This window comes from Pelmatolapia mariae, linkage group LG5 (genome assembly GCF_036321145.2).
Source record: "Pelmatolapia mariae isolate MD_Pm_ZW linkage group LG5, Pm_UMD_F_2, whole genome shotgun sequence".
NCBI lineage: Eukaryota > Metazoa > Chordata > Actinopteri > Cichliformes > Cichlidae > Pelmatolapia > Pelmatolapia mariae.
The window spans coordinates 11,433,193-11,450,002 of record NC_086231.1 but is presented as its reverse complement, the minus strand read 5'-3'; the positions used below and the strand labels follow the sequence as shown (position 1 = coordinate 11,450,002).

Sequence of the window (16,810 nt, the reverse complement as noted above, 5' to 3'; positions counted from 1 at the left end):
ACAATCATATACTCATTAGTCATGTGACCTCATCCATGCTCCTCAGGATGAGGAGATGTAACTGAAAAAGTAAACTGTAAAGTCATTCCCATGTACTCAGACATTCTATCAGGCACAAAAGATCAGTACGGAGGTGGAACTCAATTCAACTGATTTCTGTGATATAAAAATGGAAAAAATGAAATTAAAAGGAAAATGAAGCAGCTTTTTATGTTTTTTGTGAATAACAGTGTAACCCTAACTTTGCAATCTTGTATTTGTGAGACAAATGAAACTGTGACTATGATGCTTTTGTTCACTTGGCCAAAACTGAGATACCTACACTCAGCAGCCAATTTGTTAGGCACACCATTCAACTGCTCATTAACGCAAACATGTAATCAGCCAGTCACATGGTACAAATGTGTGGAACCAGACATAAGGACATGGTAACGAAGACCTGCTGGAGTTCAAACTGAGCATCACAATGGTGAAGAAAGGTGATGTAAGTGAGTCTGACTGAGGCATGGTTGTTGGTGCCACACAGGCTGATCAGAGTGTTTCTGAAACTGCTGATCTACTGGAATTTTTCTATACAGCCATCTTTAGGTTTTACAGAGAATGGTCATAAAAAGTGAAAATATCCAGTGTGCATCAATTCTCTGAGTGAAAGTTATGCCAGATTTTTTAATGTTGATCCCAGAATTCAGAGGAGAATAACCATTGAGCTAATAGGAAGGTAACAGTAACACAAATGACAACTTTTTACAACAAGTATACGTAGAACATCTCAAGGTTCGATGGAAAAGACCACAGTGTTTGAGATAAGTCTGTGTCTTGCATGCAAACTATAGCAGCAAAATGTTGGTAAAGTACAGGATAAATATTCCAACACAGTGCAAAAACAAAAATTACTTAGTTTTAAGGGGTCATAAGCTAAAAATGCTGGTGACCACTGACATCGATTTGGAAGTAAAACAATGTGAGAATACCTAAAATATATTGTTAAATCACTAAATTCAGTTAGAACAGCAGTTAAATGTACTTACTGACCAACAGTTACTTGTGAGCAAAAGTTAGTTTTATGAATAAGAATATATGTCACATTAAAACAAACAAACAAAAAACAAAAGTAGAAAAACAAACAATCAAAACACCAATAATCAATATTAGTGTCAGGTGGAACTGTGGTGAGGTGAGATCACGGTGGAGTGTGGGGATAGTGAACACTGCTCTGTTGTATAGCCTGGCTGGGTAACAGTGCCAGAAACAGGTAACACACTGAGTTGCAGGGTCACAGTTCTTTTAAAAATGTTTCCTGGCTTCAAAACGTTCCTGTGGCACTAAAGCAACAACAGCACTGAGGCAACTCTTTGGCTAGATGCCCTGGAAGTTGCCCCCGTGACTTACGGCATTAAAAGAAATTACCAGATGGAGGAAATTCTCCTTAACACAAAAACACAACAAGTTCCAGCCGTTCCAGCGCCGTCATAGACGTCTGATGGGTTGGAAAGTATGAGATCCTTAGAGAGAAGAGACATCCTGACCGCCTTCCATCAGTCAGGCAGACCATCTCACATCAGGAAATAATCTCTAACATTTAATTTGCAGTTTGAAGACAATAAATCCAACAATTACGCCATAGAATATTTTCACTACCACAAACCAGTTTCCCCTCTTTGGATTATTACAGCTACTGAATTAAATCTTTCTGTGGCAGACCAGTCAGCTGAGAGGTATGAGGTTTCGAAGGGCTCGTCCGCATGAAAACAGAAAACGACAGCATGACGGATACCTGGCTCAGACAAAGAAGCTCAATAATTTGAAGTTTGCCTTTGCTTCTGGGCAGGCAGAAAGACAAAAGGACCACCCACCATCCAGATCAACATGACGCAACAGGATATACCGTGGGGCTAGTGGTCCTTACAGTGCAGACAAATACCTTTAATGTCTTAGTCCTCACACAGGGCACAGAAAAGAGAAAACTCTCATGTAGGGTTACATCATGGTCTAATCAGATCCCTCCAGTGTTTGGGAAAATGGCATCTTTTAAACTGACAATCTGGCTCCCAAGAGGCTATTGTTTCAGCACACAGCCATGAAGCTGTGATTATGGGGAGCTGGAAACTGAGTCTGAGGTTTTAACCAAGAAGGCGGACGTGTTTAAGCTACTGGTATCTAATACGTGAAGTGGACTTAGTTCTGTGAGACTTCTTAAATGCATCCAACTAGCCTCAAGCAGATTATTTAACACGCTTTTAAAAAGACAAATTACATAAATATATGTAGCCAGTTATGAAAAATACCACAAAAATGTAAACATTAAAATTAGCTATATATTCATGAAAGCTTAAAAAGTAAAAGTTAAACTTTGAGACATGTTCTAACCATACATCAGAGAGGCATACATCAACAGGGCATGTCGATTTTCCAGCTTCTGGGAACAAGAGATGTTTTCCCTTTTTTAGCCTGGAGGTAAAATCAGATTTTTGCTGTGTTTCCCACAAGTTGTTCATGAGTTTATTTATTGCTGTACCAAGTCAAAAGCTAGTGGTAGGAATAACAAGTGATAAAACTGAGAGCTTACGTTTAGGAATTTCCTTCAAAGAGTTTGTTGCACATGAAAGAAGTCAGAAGGCTCCTTGTTGATGTGATGATTATTTAACCAGATCTGTGATGGTTTGGAAAATTTGATTTCCCCACCAAGAAGATTCACTGAAACCAAAACAGACCCGATCCCATTTCGGGTCTTCTGACTGCCAAACCAGGGCATATTTGGATGGTCTGGCTCAGCCATAAGTTGTGCAATTCCAGCTCGGCTCAGCAGAAAATACCAGAAGTAAATGGAAAAAGGAATTGTATAACACTTGAACCCCTGAGGGAACAAGCCTGTTAGCTTTTCCATTCTTGGGAGGTACTTCTCATTCCTGCTTCAAATGTAAAGCTGAAAGATTTCCTACTGTGTCTTGTTAAGACAACATCACGCAGAGCACAATATATAGTAAACTTTAATTTGATGTTGCAAAGCATCACCTCCAATTATCTTTTGTCTCTGCTTTCCAAATCCACAAACAGGACATTTATAACACCAAGCTGCCAGTTCTGACTGGCTGTAATGGTATGTTGTATCACCTTAAGAGTGTATCACTTCATTGCCAAAGAGTAATCCATCTTAACAAGTTGTTTAGAATTGTGGACATCTGCCTACGGGCTGATATAATGGAAATTGTTCTCAGTTCTTTTTTTCCATAAAAATTAGGCTCTGGAAAGAAGACAGAAAAGGTCTAGACATATCATAAGGTTTGTTATGCAACTGTTCCTTACACCTTTATTCAGACATGACAGCAGCTTTGCAAAAATGCAAAGCACAACAGTTATGTTTCTACTTATCTCTACAGTTTAAATACAAGTAAATCTGCCAAATAAATTTACTTTGTGCACAAAAATGAAAACTGAGTGCCAAACATTTCTTTTGTTTGCTTAAAAATAAAACAAAACAAAAAAACACTTCAGCCCCTTTGATAATATGATATATTCTTCCAAAGTGTATAAATACATTTCCACTTCCTATGGGTAAACTATATTCAGAGACTGTTGCTGTGTTCTTATATCATGTTTACCTCAAATTTTCTGATCGCTAGTCTTCAGTAATATTGATCTAAATGAACTGTCTGCCAGTCCTTCACCATCACCCTAAAATCTCTGAGAGGGCAGGCTCAACTCCACCCTGTTGTTTCAATTAGACAAACGAAACCGCTACAGCAGCTGTACAGTTGTACTATCCTTCATTAACCCAGTGCCAACGGGCCTCAGAGAAGAAACCATTCACACTGATGTAAAACAGTTAATGTGGCTGAGAAGGGAGGGGAGGTGACAGACCTACCAGTATGTTCTATATATAAAGACTTGAGCATACAGGAGTCTAAATCTAACTATTCTGGCATTACTTCAAAGCTCCTGATGAAAAGCACATGACTAAACTCTTAACAATGCCTTTTCAAACTTAGTCCCACAGGCCTACAGATGGTGTGATCACTCAGAGAATCAAGAGCTCTTTACTAAAACCGAACCTCTCACCCTTACCAGTGGAAATTTTCCGTTGGTGGGGGTGTTCAGGGGACCACTTTTTTTCCCCCTTTTTTTTTCCCGGAGAGGAAGGGTGATGCTGTTCTTCGTTCACTGGGAATGTATTGACTGAGGATCCAACTCTCAGCCTTCCAGCTGGACCCTGCTGCTGCTCTGCTCACTGTGTGGGGTTTAAACCAGGACATAAACACACCTGACAGCTGAGGTAGGACACACCCTGGATTTATTTATTATTTATAAAAACACCAATTCATATTTCTAATGCAGCAAGCTAATGGTACTGTGGTCAGTTAGCAAGACTTCTGTTGTTACCTTTAAAGTTACTAGAGGTGTTCTGACAGAGCCAAATTACTAGGCTGCAAATTCTAATCTGCCAATTTTAATTTAAACTGCTGATGGCTATGGCAGGGCATCCTGATACTGATAAATACTTACTTGCATGCAATAAGATCATGCTTAGATCATTTTACAGTGAAGTTAAGTTTAAATGTCTCATGTTGAAAGACCATGTCTAATTTTAGGTTTTATACTGAGAAGAGTAATACATTTATGCATTGCTTGGGGTCTTTGCTCATTTGACAAAAAATACAAAATACGGTCATGGTACCAATAATAAATGCATAAATGCAAGGAAAAGGTAGTTTATAGTTTCTAATTAAAATTCCTATGCCAGATATATAGGAGATGGCTCTAACAATGGTATCAATATTTAAAAAAAATCCCTAAATTAAAAAGGAAAGGTTCAGGCATAAATCAGATTATCAATTAAGTGTTGACTGTTAATGTGTCTATTTCTTACTGATTATTTCTGAAATCATCATCAGCATGCCCAGGACTTTTGGTTTTAGCTTCAGTTTTAGATTTGGTGTTTGTAAAGTGAATGTTTAGACTCAGGACAGATGATCAAAGAGAACAAGACATCTGATGTTTAGAAATGGAAAATGACGAGTATTTTCTGACCTTTTCATGACTAGACATGTAATAATTGAGACCAAGTGATATTAAAGATAATTACTCAATGTAAGTGGTAATAAGATTATGAGAGTCCTAATGAAAGACATCTGGTTTGAATACTTATGAAATGCAATCCTCTTTAGATGTAAATATTTGCTGCGCCAGTCAGATTGGAGTTAAGTGAAACTTCTAAGGTTTCAATGGTTCTTTGACTCAGTGAAAAGAAAACAACAACAAAGAAGAATTATTCCCAACTTACTGCACAATTGGAAAGCATACATGAAGCATTTGATGTATTTATAGTATTTTTTTTTTTTTTGGCTAAATGTTCACATGTGGAACACAGACAGACTGGGGGCAGAGGAAGGGGGTCGGTGCTGTGCAGTATTTGCTGTCAAAGCAGGATGCTCGACCACCACCACATATTTGTGGGTGGACTGCACGTTCAGCTGCACGGCTCAGAATCCATCAAGATTAGCAGAAGCACGGAACCAGACAATGTCAGCCTCTCTCTGCTGGTTATGTGAATATGTAATCGAGGAGGATATATAAATCATGTTGTGAATGACCACAGATGGTGAATAGGTGAGAGCTGGAGAAACATTTATGTTGGCTGCAAGAAGTCCTTTCCAGAGGAGGTTTTGAGAGCTTCATGGAAACACTGGTAGAAAAAAAGGGTAGCACTTATGAAAATTGATCTCTCCAGGAAGTTCACATGCACTTTCAAATGTACTGTTTTAGTAATATTCTTAAATCAAGCTGTAAAAATGAAATTTAACTCATGCACTAAAAACTGCTCATGTCTATGGTGAAATTAGTACTAGTTTTATATAGCTCCAACACCACCAACAATCTAGAATGGTGGTTCCTATAAAGCTCTGACTGGATTGTTTTTAGGAAAAAAACCACAACCCAGGAAAAACTGCAGCACAACAGTCAGAATGATCAGCAATCTTACATTACAGTGGTTCCTAACTGTGGCACTAGCTGCAGAAGTTTTTTTTTTTAAGTAAAAATGTAGTCAAGAAAAGACTGATAGATCACTACATTAAAAAAAGGTTGGAATAGACAGTTCTCAGCTAACTAAATACTATATCCTGTAAGTGTGCTTTATACTGTGCCAGAACTGTTTTGTTCTGTTGTTTTCTATTCTGGTAATTAATTAATAAATTTTTCTTGTGACGCTATCAAGTTCAACCTCCACACTGGGGACTACTTAAACGTGGCACTGTGAGTTACTTTAAACAAGGGTGATAAGAAAACTAGTAAGAGGGGTTAACAAGTTTAGTAGGCGCCATTTTACTCAGTTATTACACTATACTAGAAATACAAAGTGAGCTGAGAAAAATAACTGGTATGTGAATTTCAGTTTTGTTCAAGCTGAAATAAAAGTTCAGGTACAAAAAAAATAAAAAATCACCAGTGGAACAACCATGGATGCAACGATGCAACTGTAATTGTAAATGTATTCATTTTTTCATCCATTTATCCTGTCTTTCCTAGAGTTCTCCTTGGCTGCTGTTTAACCACAGCTCTAATAAAACCATGAGGATCTTCCTCTTGCTTTGCCTGCTGGCGCTAGGCAATGCCAAACCCTACCAACCAATCAATGTTATGGACTACCTGAAAAACTATGACACAAAAATCCATGAAATCATGATGTCGGATTCAAATGATGATGACGATGATGACGAGGAGGACGATGATGATGACGACGATTACGATGATGAGGACTGTCCAGCTCATTGCCATTGCTCACCCAGAGTGGTGCAGTGCTCTGACCAGGGTTAGAACACACTCAGTCTGAAGTAACTCATTATGTTACATTATGTTACTGTAAACATGGAGTGTGCTAAAACACATTCTATTCAAAAATCTATGTTAAGTCTGCCATATAAGATGATAGGTAAGGTTAGTGATAATCTTATGTATATTCCAGTTAAATTCAATGACAAAAAAATGACTATGGTTTAGTCTGGCCTTAAGTTACTTCTCTATTTCCGGCACTCATATACATAAAATAGAACAGCAATCATGTAGTAGTTGCTGTATTTGTCTATGTGAAAAAGTTTTTTTAAAATAAATATTTATTTTAATATCAGTTTTATAAAAGGAGATCAGCAATCTCTGCCTTGCAAGGTTTTAAGATTTATCTACCACTGAAAGCAGTCTCCAAAATCCAAAATTCACTTGAGCAATAATTGCTAAAAAAAATCTTAATGACATCTTGTAAGACATGCTTGCCTAAACCTTGCTGATTAACAGCAGCTGGGTGGTGCATATATGACTAACATCACCATGACCACAAACTGTAGAGGAATATCTGAGATAGTACTTAGTCATTGCTGATTTGGGTTTACAGGAGGCATTACAATATATGAATTTAAAAAAGTGATCAGGACTAACAACAATTTGACTGTTAAACTGTTGTCATATAACAAAAATATGAATGTTAAGACACTGATGAAATTTGGCATCATATATACATTTAATGTGAACTTTCTAAAATGTAGGGGCAATGCAGCCAAACAATTTTCATACACAACTCACCAATGGAACAGGAAAGACTTCATTCCAGCATTTCAAAAAACTAAAATTTTCTATTTGGTTTTGTGGTCAAAGTTCTATTAAAATTAACTTTGAACTAAAGTACATTAAACTCCAAAAGCCCAACTTACAGTAAAGTGGGGCTCTCTTATACTTTGGTACTAGGATTAAGCTATGAAAACACCCAAGGGTCCACTGCCAATCACTCCAATAACTTTTTTAACCAAACTTTCATATACTATTGGCACACGCAGCAGCAGCTTGTGATTTTTTCTGAAATACTATGCTATATATATTTGGTATAATTACCCCAGACATATGACCCACTGATATTTTATCAGAGACCTAGGATAATCAGAAAGACAACAATTTCTTTTTCACATGTATATCTCAGTTAAAAAACAAACAAACAATTATTTCCATCATTTTTGATCCAACGCTTTCCTTTAAATAGGCATTTATGTTTTTTCTTAACAGGTCTGATATCTGTTCCTGATAAGATTCCAGAAGACACAGTGATGGTTGATCTCCAAAACAATGATATCACTGAAATCCAGCAGGATGACTTTAAAGGCCTCAACAAGCTTTATGTAAGACATCCTTTAAGAACTAGTTTACCCTGCGCATGGTGCACTGAACATCAGAACTACTTACTGTTAACATCTAATATATGAAGAAGCATGCCGGCAAGTTAGTTACAAGCAAATGTAGTAAGTGAATGGCATCAGTCCACCTTAGAAAACCAAACTACATAAGCAAATAAGTTCCAGTCACATTATGCATCCTCCATATGTTATGTAGAAGTACTACAAAAGAATGCAAGTTTTAGCAATGCTCATATACTGCACATGGATGGGAATGCATTACATCATTAAAAATAATGCTGGATAACTGGACATGCCAATCTTTCTACTAAAGATTAAAAGAGCTGACTCAAACATACTGTATCCACACATCAGCACAGCTCTTCTGCTCTAAGCTGGGCAGAGTAGAACTCTAAACTGACCTCTGTGACTGAGGCCTTTGTTTATTTGCAAATGTCCTATTGTACAATAACCCAAGAATACAAAGTTAGGTGAAGCTCATAGGTATATTATTAGGTTTGATGGTATGTTGTCTTAGCATTTACATTTAAAGTTATTCCCCCAGTAAACCCTCTTGTTTAAAAGTTTCCATGAATTAGGAAAAATCCAAGCCGCAATAGCTCAAAGCGAGGGCAGGACTGCATAGTTTCTTACACTTAATACAATGCCAAAAACGTGTATGACTTCTGATTATGCCAAAAGTAATGATCATGGATAGTTTTGTCTATAATGAAATCACAAATTACCACAAAGAGATCCATCATGCCTGAGCTAAATGCATCGCAGCTCGGCAGGAAGTCAGAAGGGGTGAAAATGCAGCATTTTAAAGGAAATGTTGCACTGGGTTCATAATTAAACACAAAAGTGAAGCATAATTTCAAGAAAGGATGCAGCATAATAATGGTTTGATCTTATCAGCTTGTTTTCATATTTGCTTGGAGCCAAAATTGTACCTGAAACTAAAACTGGATTAATTGTGCAGCCCTAAGAGGCCAAAATGAAACATCAAAGTCACTTAAGTCAGTATGGTACAAAATCTGGTAACCATTAATTGTTAATGGTACACTTAACACTACATAAATTCAGACCTAATGGCACATTAAATAAAACAATTAGAACCACAAACCATAAATGTAAATATTTCTGCTAATAAATAAATTATGTGTAATTTGCAGTTTAAACCCTACAATACTCATGGGTCAATATGGGAAAAGTTGACTGTTGTTATAAACATAATATAATGTCCAGCTGATGAGGTCTTTTGAAATAAAACTGGCCACATTTTTTGTTCTCCCTAGAGCTTTAAACTGAGACACATCAAAGACAAAAAACAGCACAAATTAGTACTAAGGCAACAAGAACAGACCTGGTTCTGATATTTAAAATGAATCACATTCAGCTCCAGGATATCAGTGACTGACCATGCTGTCTTGTAACTGTTACAGCTATGAGATAGGGAGAAACAATGCACTGATATCAGTCCAAGAGCAGCCTTCAAGGAAAAAAAGAGCTACTTTTTATAAAACTCTGCTGAGGAGAAGCTTTATCTTTGATCTGTAGACAATGTTTTCTCAGCTGAGAATAAAACACATCAAGGCCTAATACACTGAACAAAACCAGAACTTCATGCTATTATTGTGGTTAGTCACAGTGCTTGAATAGTGCAACTGACCAGCATCTTGATAGTGCTGAATGTTGTTTACTTCATAGTCTGCTCATTGATTCAAAATGTAATAAAATCTTCATTACGATTCAAGTCTCACTATTGTTGTACACTACAAAAAAAGCACAACATAACTTGAGCAAAACATAAATGTTTTCAATCATAAGCATATGTTGTTCTTTGTTGAAAACCTTTTACCGAGCACAGGTTTAATGTTGGCCAGAAAAGTTCATTCTTTGCCGTTTCAAACTTTCCACTCTTTAACTTTGTGCAGGAAATGAAGCAAAACTGAATTTAATTCTATAAAGCTCTACTAAAATTCCCCTTTTCCCTAAAACAGGGCCTGTTTCTGATCAACAACAAGATCTCTAGGATTCATCCAAAGGCCTTCAAAAACATGGACAATCTCAGACTGCTGTATCTGTCCTACAACCTGCTGATTGAGATCCCTGCAAATTTGCCTCCCAATGTCATTGAACTCCGCTTTCATGAAAACCAGATCGACAGAATTCAGAAGGATGCATTTAAGGGCTTGAGGAAACTTCATGTGTTGGGTAAGACCCACTTTTAGGTTCTTCTATCTGGTTAACTATAGCTGTTCTCTAAAGGCAGTGGTGAATGGTTCTTCGTTAAGGAAAGGTCTGAAGATTTATTTATTCAGTCAAAAGAGGAATCATCAGGAGGTAATAACATTACTTTAACAGTGAAAGATAATCGAACAGAATGAAGGAATGGCTATAACCTAGATCTGGCATGAATAGTAATTACAGACTTACACAAAGGTCCAAAAAGCTCTTAATCCAACATAATAAAACAAGCTGGTTGCTACTGCCTTTCAACTGCCTTCAACTTCTACTGCCTACTCATACTAATATAGTATTTTATCATCTGCCACCTCTGTCGTTACGGATTGATAAACTAATAGTTAATGCAACAACTGCATCCAAACTCTATATCAATAGTCTCTATATCAATCAATCTAAGGACTAGATGGCTAAAGGAAATCATAGTGGCTCTAGGCCAAGGTCACTTGGTCAGTTGTGTTAGTCCAAAACATTGTACAGGTTAACATGCAATTGAATTTAGGCAACTAAAAACTCTTTACTTAGAGTACCTCAAAGGTTCCCCTCATGATTAAACAAACAACCTCTTAATGGTCAAAGTATTAGTGGTTTAATCACTATATAACTGTTAGTGTTTGTATGATAAATTTTATCTTCTCATATCTTATCATATCATATCTGCAAGTGTTCTACTGACCATGCTAAGTCTAATTTAATGTGAATATGTGCACATAGATATGGTGGAACTTTAGGCTTGAGCTTTTGGCTCACAAGAATACTTATACATGCACATGACCTCATTATTTGAAACTTTGACCATGTTTAATAGGAGCACCCATCATCATAACAGTGTGTATTGTAAGACAGAAAACAATAAAAACCCAATAAATCACCTTCAAAAGACCAGTGGAAAACAGACATAACAGTTCATTTGGACAAAGAGTTGTGCCATTACAGCAGTGACAGAATGATACGATCAGTAACACAATCACTTCAAGACCTTATGTGGACCAAGCCAAGATTTTGTTATCAATAGATCATTTAGAAGACTATTGTCAAGACTTTGCAAGCTGCCCAGGCTTATTGATTAATTATATTTATAGAGAATGTAAACAAAGCTGTACAGATCTCCAAGAGCAACAGATGAGAATGTCATTACAATAGATCTGTTGTACTTCACTTGATGCAGGTTCTCTATTGAAATAATGAATCATTAATAATAAAACCAGATGTTTTGTGCTTACTCAAATAGAGCTGGGGGCCAACCCTCTGGCCAACAGTGGAATTGAGATAGGAGCTTTTAATGGCCTGTCGACTCTGTATATCGGTATAGCGGAAGCCAAACTAACTTCCATACCAAAAGGTAGGATATCACTCATCTTATGTTTTACTGTTTTAAACAATTCAGTTTAAAAGCTTTTACGCTTTTCTTTCTCCTCATACACTGACAGTTTTACACACTGGGACCTAGCTACACAGTAAACTTAGCCGTAAAACCACTAACTTCAATTAATATGATGTTGTAATTTGATAAGTTTTTTGTCAAATCATTACAAAAGATCATAAGAAATAAAGCATCTTAATGTGCTACTTAAACTGCTTATAATCAGTGTATGTTGTGTCTTCCAGATTTCCCATCCTCCATTACAGAACTGAGTCTGGACTACAACAAGATCTCTAAGGTGGAAATAGAAGACTTCATCAGATATAAAAACTTGCAGAGGTGAAAACCACCAATCCTTTAACCTAAAAGCTGTTTTTTTTTTTTTCAAAGACATCCTTCACTAACGCAGATTTCTCCTTCATGCTTTTGGTTAGATTAACTTAACTTTTCAATCAGCAGGAATAACTAATTTGTAAACACTGGTGACTGTTTTCATTTTGAATCAAACTGAGACTTATTAAAACATTACTCAAACATTCAGAAATAAAACTGACCCCAGAATTAAAAGGAAAAAAAAAAAACACTGTCACAATTTATAGTGTTTTCACTCCACAGCATGATACTAATGATTTCCTAAAGACTGATTTTAGTTCCCACCTGCAATCTTGCACCTCCAGGGCACCATAAGTTAAGAACGACAGACCGATATTAAACAATTATGCAAGATGTTAAAAATTTTTAAGCTTCTATATTTTAATAACTTGTTAATTTTACAGGCTAGGACTAGCTTTTAACCAGATCAAGTATGTAGAAAATGGCAGCCTTGCCAACACCCCGAAAATCCGTGAGATCTACCTGGACAACAACCGTATGAGAAAGGTCCCGCCTGGCCTTAGTTCCCTGCGCTACCTACAGGTGAGATATGGACACTGTCACAAAGCTGCTACTTTGGTAAAATAAAATTAGCAGCACAACTCAAACCTCTGTAAGTCATATCTGTGCAAACTTTATTTGTGGGTGATCTTCCTTTTACTATAACTACAGATGTTTTAGACCAAATTGACAAAGGCCTAGAGACTCATTGTTGACCCCCTGGCAACAACCGATCAGTGAGCAGTTGTTAGAGGTTGCTAGCTGGCTGTAGGTGAAATTGGTGAAAAAGTCCCTTGCTATTCTCCATGCACCTTGAAAGTAGCTTAACTTGTACCAGAAACCTCCATTCGGTTTTCAACTATTGCAATACTATTCAGTGAGTAACTGGTGAGTGTCCAAACAGGTCGGGGTCTTCCATGCAAACTATGGGTGAACAGGAAAATCTTCAGCAACCAAAGCAAAGCAACCTAATGAGACCCAGCAACCACTTTCCAACTGTTTTTTAAAAATCATTTCTTCCTCATACTCTGTGGTTGCCAAAGATTTGCTGACTGATGTCTAGGCCTGTTTGGCATTATTCCCTTCAGTGTCATTTTTACGCGAGCCTATTCTTGCATGTGGATGTGAGAGCAGACTATATTTTATAGGTCCCTGAGTATGCAGGTTCTCCTCTAATCTGAGCATTTTCATTATTTCATATGAGTGAACTTGAGGGTCACTGCACTACAAGAAAAAAAAACTTGCAGGTGGAATGCACTTTTTCAAAACCCTTTTCTGATGATGACAAAATAATTCCTTACTTAAACTTAAAGGTGCAATGTATATAATCCTCTAAAATAATTGCCCAAATTAGTGCCTAGAGGAGTTTTAAGATGTCTGCTGATTTGTGAGACTTGTTTGTTGAAGTACTTTGGCATTTGACATGTACTCTGGATGTGTTCTCATGGTATACTCCAAAGGTTTTGTACTCCAAAAGTTTGGCAAAAAAACTACACATCTGTGGTGTCGCAGCTGTCTGTGTGCATGTCCACAAGCGAGTATAATCCTGGTGTAACTTTTTTCCACTTACATACTCAGAGCTGCTAATGTGTAAGTGGAACAAACATGAGAGCTTCCACCACTACTCCAATATAAGAGTAGCTTGAGCAGAAGTTAAAAAAAAGTCTCACAGTCATGATATGGTTCTTGTAGAATGACTCAGTCACAATGGAAATAAAAAAGGAAAAATATGTTTGCTGGAATATATTTCAGCCTTCCAAGCAAGACAAGACTCCTTTAACTTAGCAACTTGGAGTCATTAAGTAATGCCTAACAGACCATTCCTCCTACTGGGTTGTGTTTATGAGGTTCCAGTGTAGCAATAAAGCAGTAATAACGCATAACTTTTAATCATGCGTAGTTTGCTGTAAAAAAAAAGCAGAAGAATAACTAACACAAAATCCTGTCCATCTGTTCAGGTAATTTTCCTCCATGGCAACAAAATCAGCAGTGTGGGAATCAACGACTTCTGTCCCATCAGGGACGACAGCAAGAAGAACCTGTACACTGGCATCAGTCTCTTTGCCAACCCTGTTAAATACTGGGCCATACAGCCGGCAACCTTTCGCTGTGTGACCGGACGGAGGGGTGTTCAGCTCGGAAACTTCAGAAAGTAGCGTGGAAGGAAATGATAGCTCATAAATGAAGAAGAAATGCCTCTTGATAAAATAAGGACATAGCTGGAAATAATTCTAATAGGCTAAAAACAGATTAAACTGTCCTATTAAAGGGTTAACTGTTCAAAAAACAAACAAACTAGAAAGATGTATATTTGAACCTGTAGCACACGGGGAATGCAAGTACCATTTACACCCTGATGAAGATGAAAATGATATCATAAGCTATAACACTAGGAAATGTTTTTAGCAGCTACAAACATCATGAAATAGAAGGATGTCACAGAACGAACAGCATTACAATCAAATCTTAAACAAAACAAGAGCCCTGCTCACCTTTGTAAGGTGCATGATAGGATGTTTAGCTTTTGCCTTATAACTTTTATTCTTTCTTAGGAATAAAGCGCCTCCCTCTGGTCACTTTTTGAGCAAAATTACCCAATGATATGAGTGGTATTACATCCTGTACATGTATTGTTTAAAGAAAGGAGATTCTTTTTTTTTCTTATTATTTTCTTTCTAGTTTTAAAACCGTAAGCATTGTTTAATGAGATGTAGAGTAGAAAAGTGTTTAAGTCTTTGTAATACTTACAAAAACTTTATTTGTATTATGAAGCCTTTTTTTTTTCAAATTAGATGTTGTAATTATCGTAGAAGAGTCACTAGAGGCCACTAACAGGAGCTGAACAGCTACACCTATACTGAAATATCTTTTTCTTCCAGCAGAAGTCTGTACGGTCAGTGGTGTTGGCATTATGAAGTGCACTTTGCACACAGTGATGAAGTGTCACTTTGAAGCCCCATGTCTGTGGATATTTTACATTATCTCAATGCATGTTAGTTATGTTTTTATTTAGAAGCTGACAGCCTAATGTCAGACTGGATTATACATTGGTCTTGATGCAAATACGTCCTCTGCAGGACTGGGGATATACTGATTACCTGTAACTAATGTATAAATTTACCCCTGTTTAAGAGAACTATAGCATCCATGTGAACTACAGTTAATTTTAAAATAATAAGATAGGAGGATTCCTAATCTGGATATCTGAGAACATCTCATGGTCAACCATGTTCCTGTTTCTTCCAATGGTCTCTGATCTGAAATGGTGCTATATTTATTGAGGATGTCGCTAAATAAAACTGGAACATCTCCACATGTAAGTCTTGACTTTTTATTTTAAAAAACAAAATAGGTGAATTTATCATTTCTATTTGGGAATCTTAGAATTTTATTAATTCATTTTCAAATGAAAATAAGCTGTATACACATATTCAAAAATGAAACTAAGGAAACCAAGGAAAGTTAAAGTCTATTTTTTATAAAACTTAAATAAAAAAGAATAATAGTTTGGTTATATTTGCATAATATAAAATACATACAATTTTATTTATAACATCAAGAAAATTATGTGTGAACTGCAGCCTTCAACAGACATTTTTGACTAATAATGGATTGGATTTATATAGCGCTTTTCAAGGCACCCAAAGCGCTTTACAAGGCACCCAAAGTGCTTTACAATTCCACTATTCATTCACTCTCACATTCACACAGTGGTGGAGGCAAGCTACAGTTGTAGCCACAGCTGCCCTGGGGCAGACTGACAGAAGCGAGGCTGCCATATCGCGCCATCGGCCCCTCTGGCCAACACCAGTAGGCGGTAGGTGAAGTGTCTTGCCCAAGGACACAACGACCAAGACTGTCCGAGCCGGGGCTCGAACCTGCAACCTTCCGGTTACAAGACGAACTGCCAACTCTTGAGCCACGACCGCCCCACTAATCATTATGAATGTCATTTAGTCTACAAAATATCAGAAAATAGCAAATATTGCACATTTACAGGGATTTTCGCCCAAGCTTTATAAAACTATTCAGTTAAAATTTTTAAGACGGAAAAGAAAAAAAAATCCTTAAAATTTTAGCAAATTGCCAAATTTTGAGTCTCTGTACACTTGAGACATGGCACTCAAAAAATTCCGAAATCCCTGAAATGTATCAGAGAATTCCACAACAGCAAGTGTGGTAGAAGTAACTACCCACTTCCAAGGGAAAACTTTTCAAAGATTTACTTTGGGGTAAACCTTTTTTTTTTTTTAGATAATGCTTCACAATAAATGCTCGAATAATTGCACAGTGCCCTCTCAAGATGGCTGCCAACTGATGAGACAAAGAACAAGAAATAATGGTTCAAACAAGGCAGAACTCCAGATTCCTTATTTGTTGCACCTGGTGACATTTCAAGGACACCTGCTCTTCATCAGATTGTTTGTTTTTGTTTTCTGTCAAGTCATGAGACTTGTCTTTGTTTTTCAGCGAATTCTCAGATTCAGATTCAGAAGGCTTTATTTATCCTCGAGGGGCAATTGAGAACTGATTCTAAGCAAAACATCTTGGTAATCCCTTCTAACCTACACGCTGTAAAATTTAGGTTGATGATTGTTTCATTCATTATAAAATATTGTCAAGTTAGACCAAAACCAATTAGTTCGGACCAAGAAAATGCATTATCCAGCCTAATGCT

General features: G+C 37.0%; 2 protein-coding genes across 3 annotated transcripts in view; one reads left to right on the top strand and one right to left on the bottom strand.

Annotated features, from left to right (window-relative positions):
- The window catches only part of cenpp (centromere protein P), a 98,440-nt gene that overhangs the window by 27,999 nt on the left and 53,631 nt on the right, over positions 1-16,810 (bottom strand). The window lies entirely within an intron of this gene.
- aspn (asporin (LRR class 1)) lies at positions 4,006-15,431 on the top strand. The gene is made up of 8 exons (XM_063473663.1): positions 4,006-4,270; positions 6,523-6,805; positions 8,044-8,156; positions 10,154-10,367; positions 11,629-11,739; positions 12,006-12,099; positions 12,537-12,675; positions 14,091-15,431. Exons 2-8 carry the CDS (start codon positions 6,565-6,567, stop codon positions 14,286-14,288), a joined length of 1,110 nt encoding a protein of 369 aa, XP_063329733.1. The 5' UTR covers positions 4,006-4,270; positions 6,523-6,564; the 3' UTR covers positions 14,289-15,431.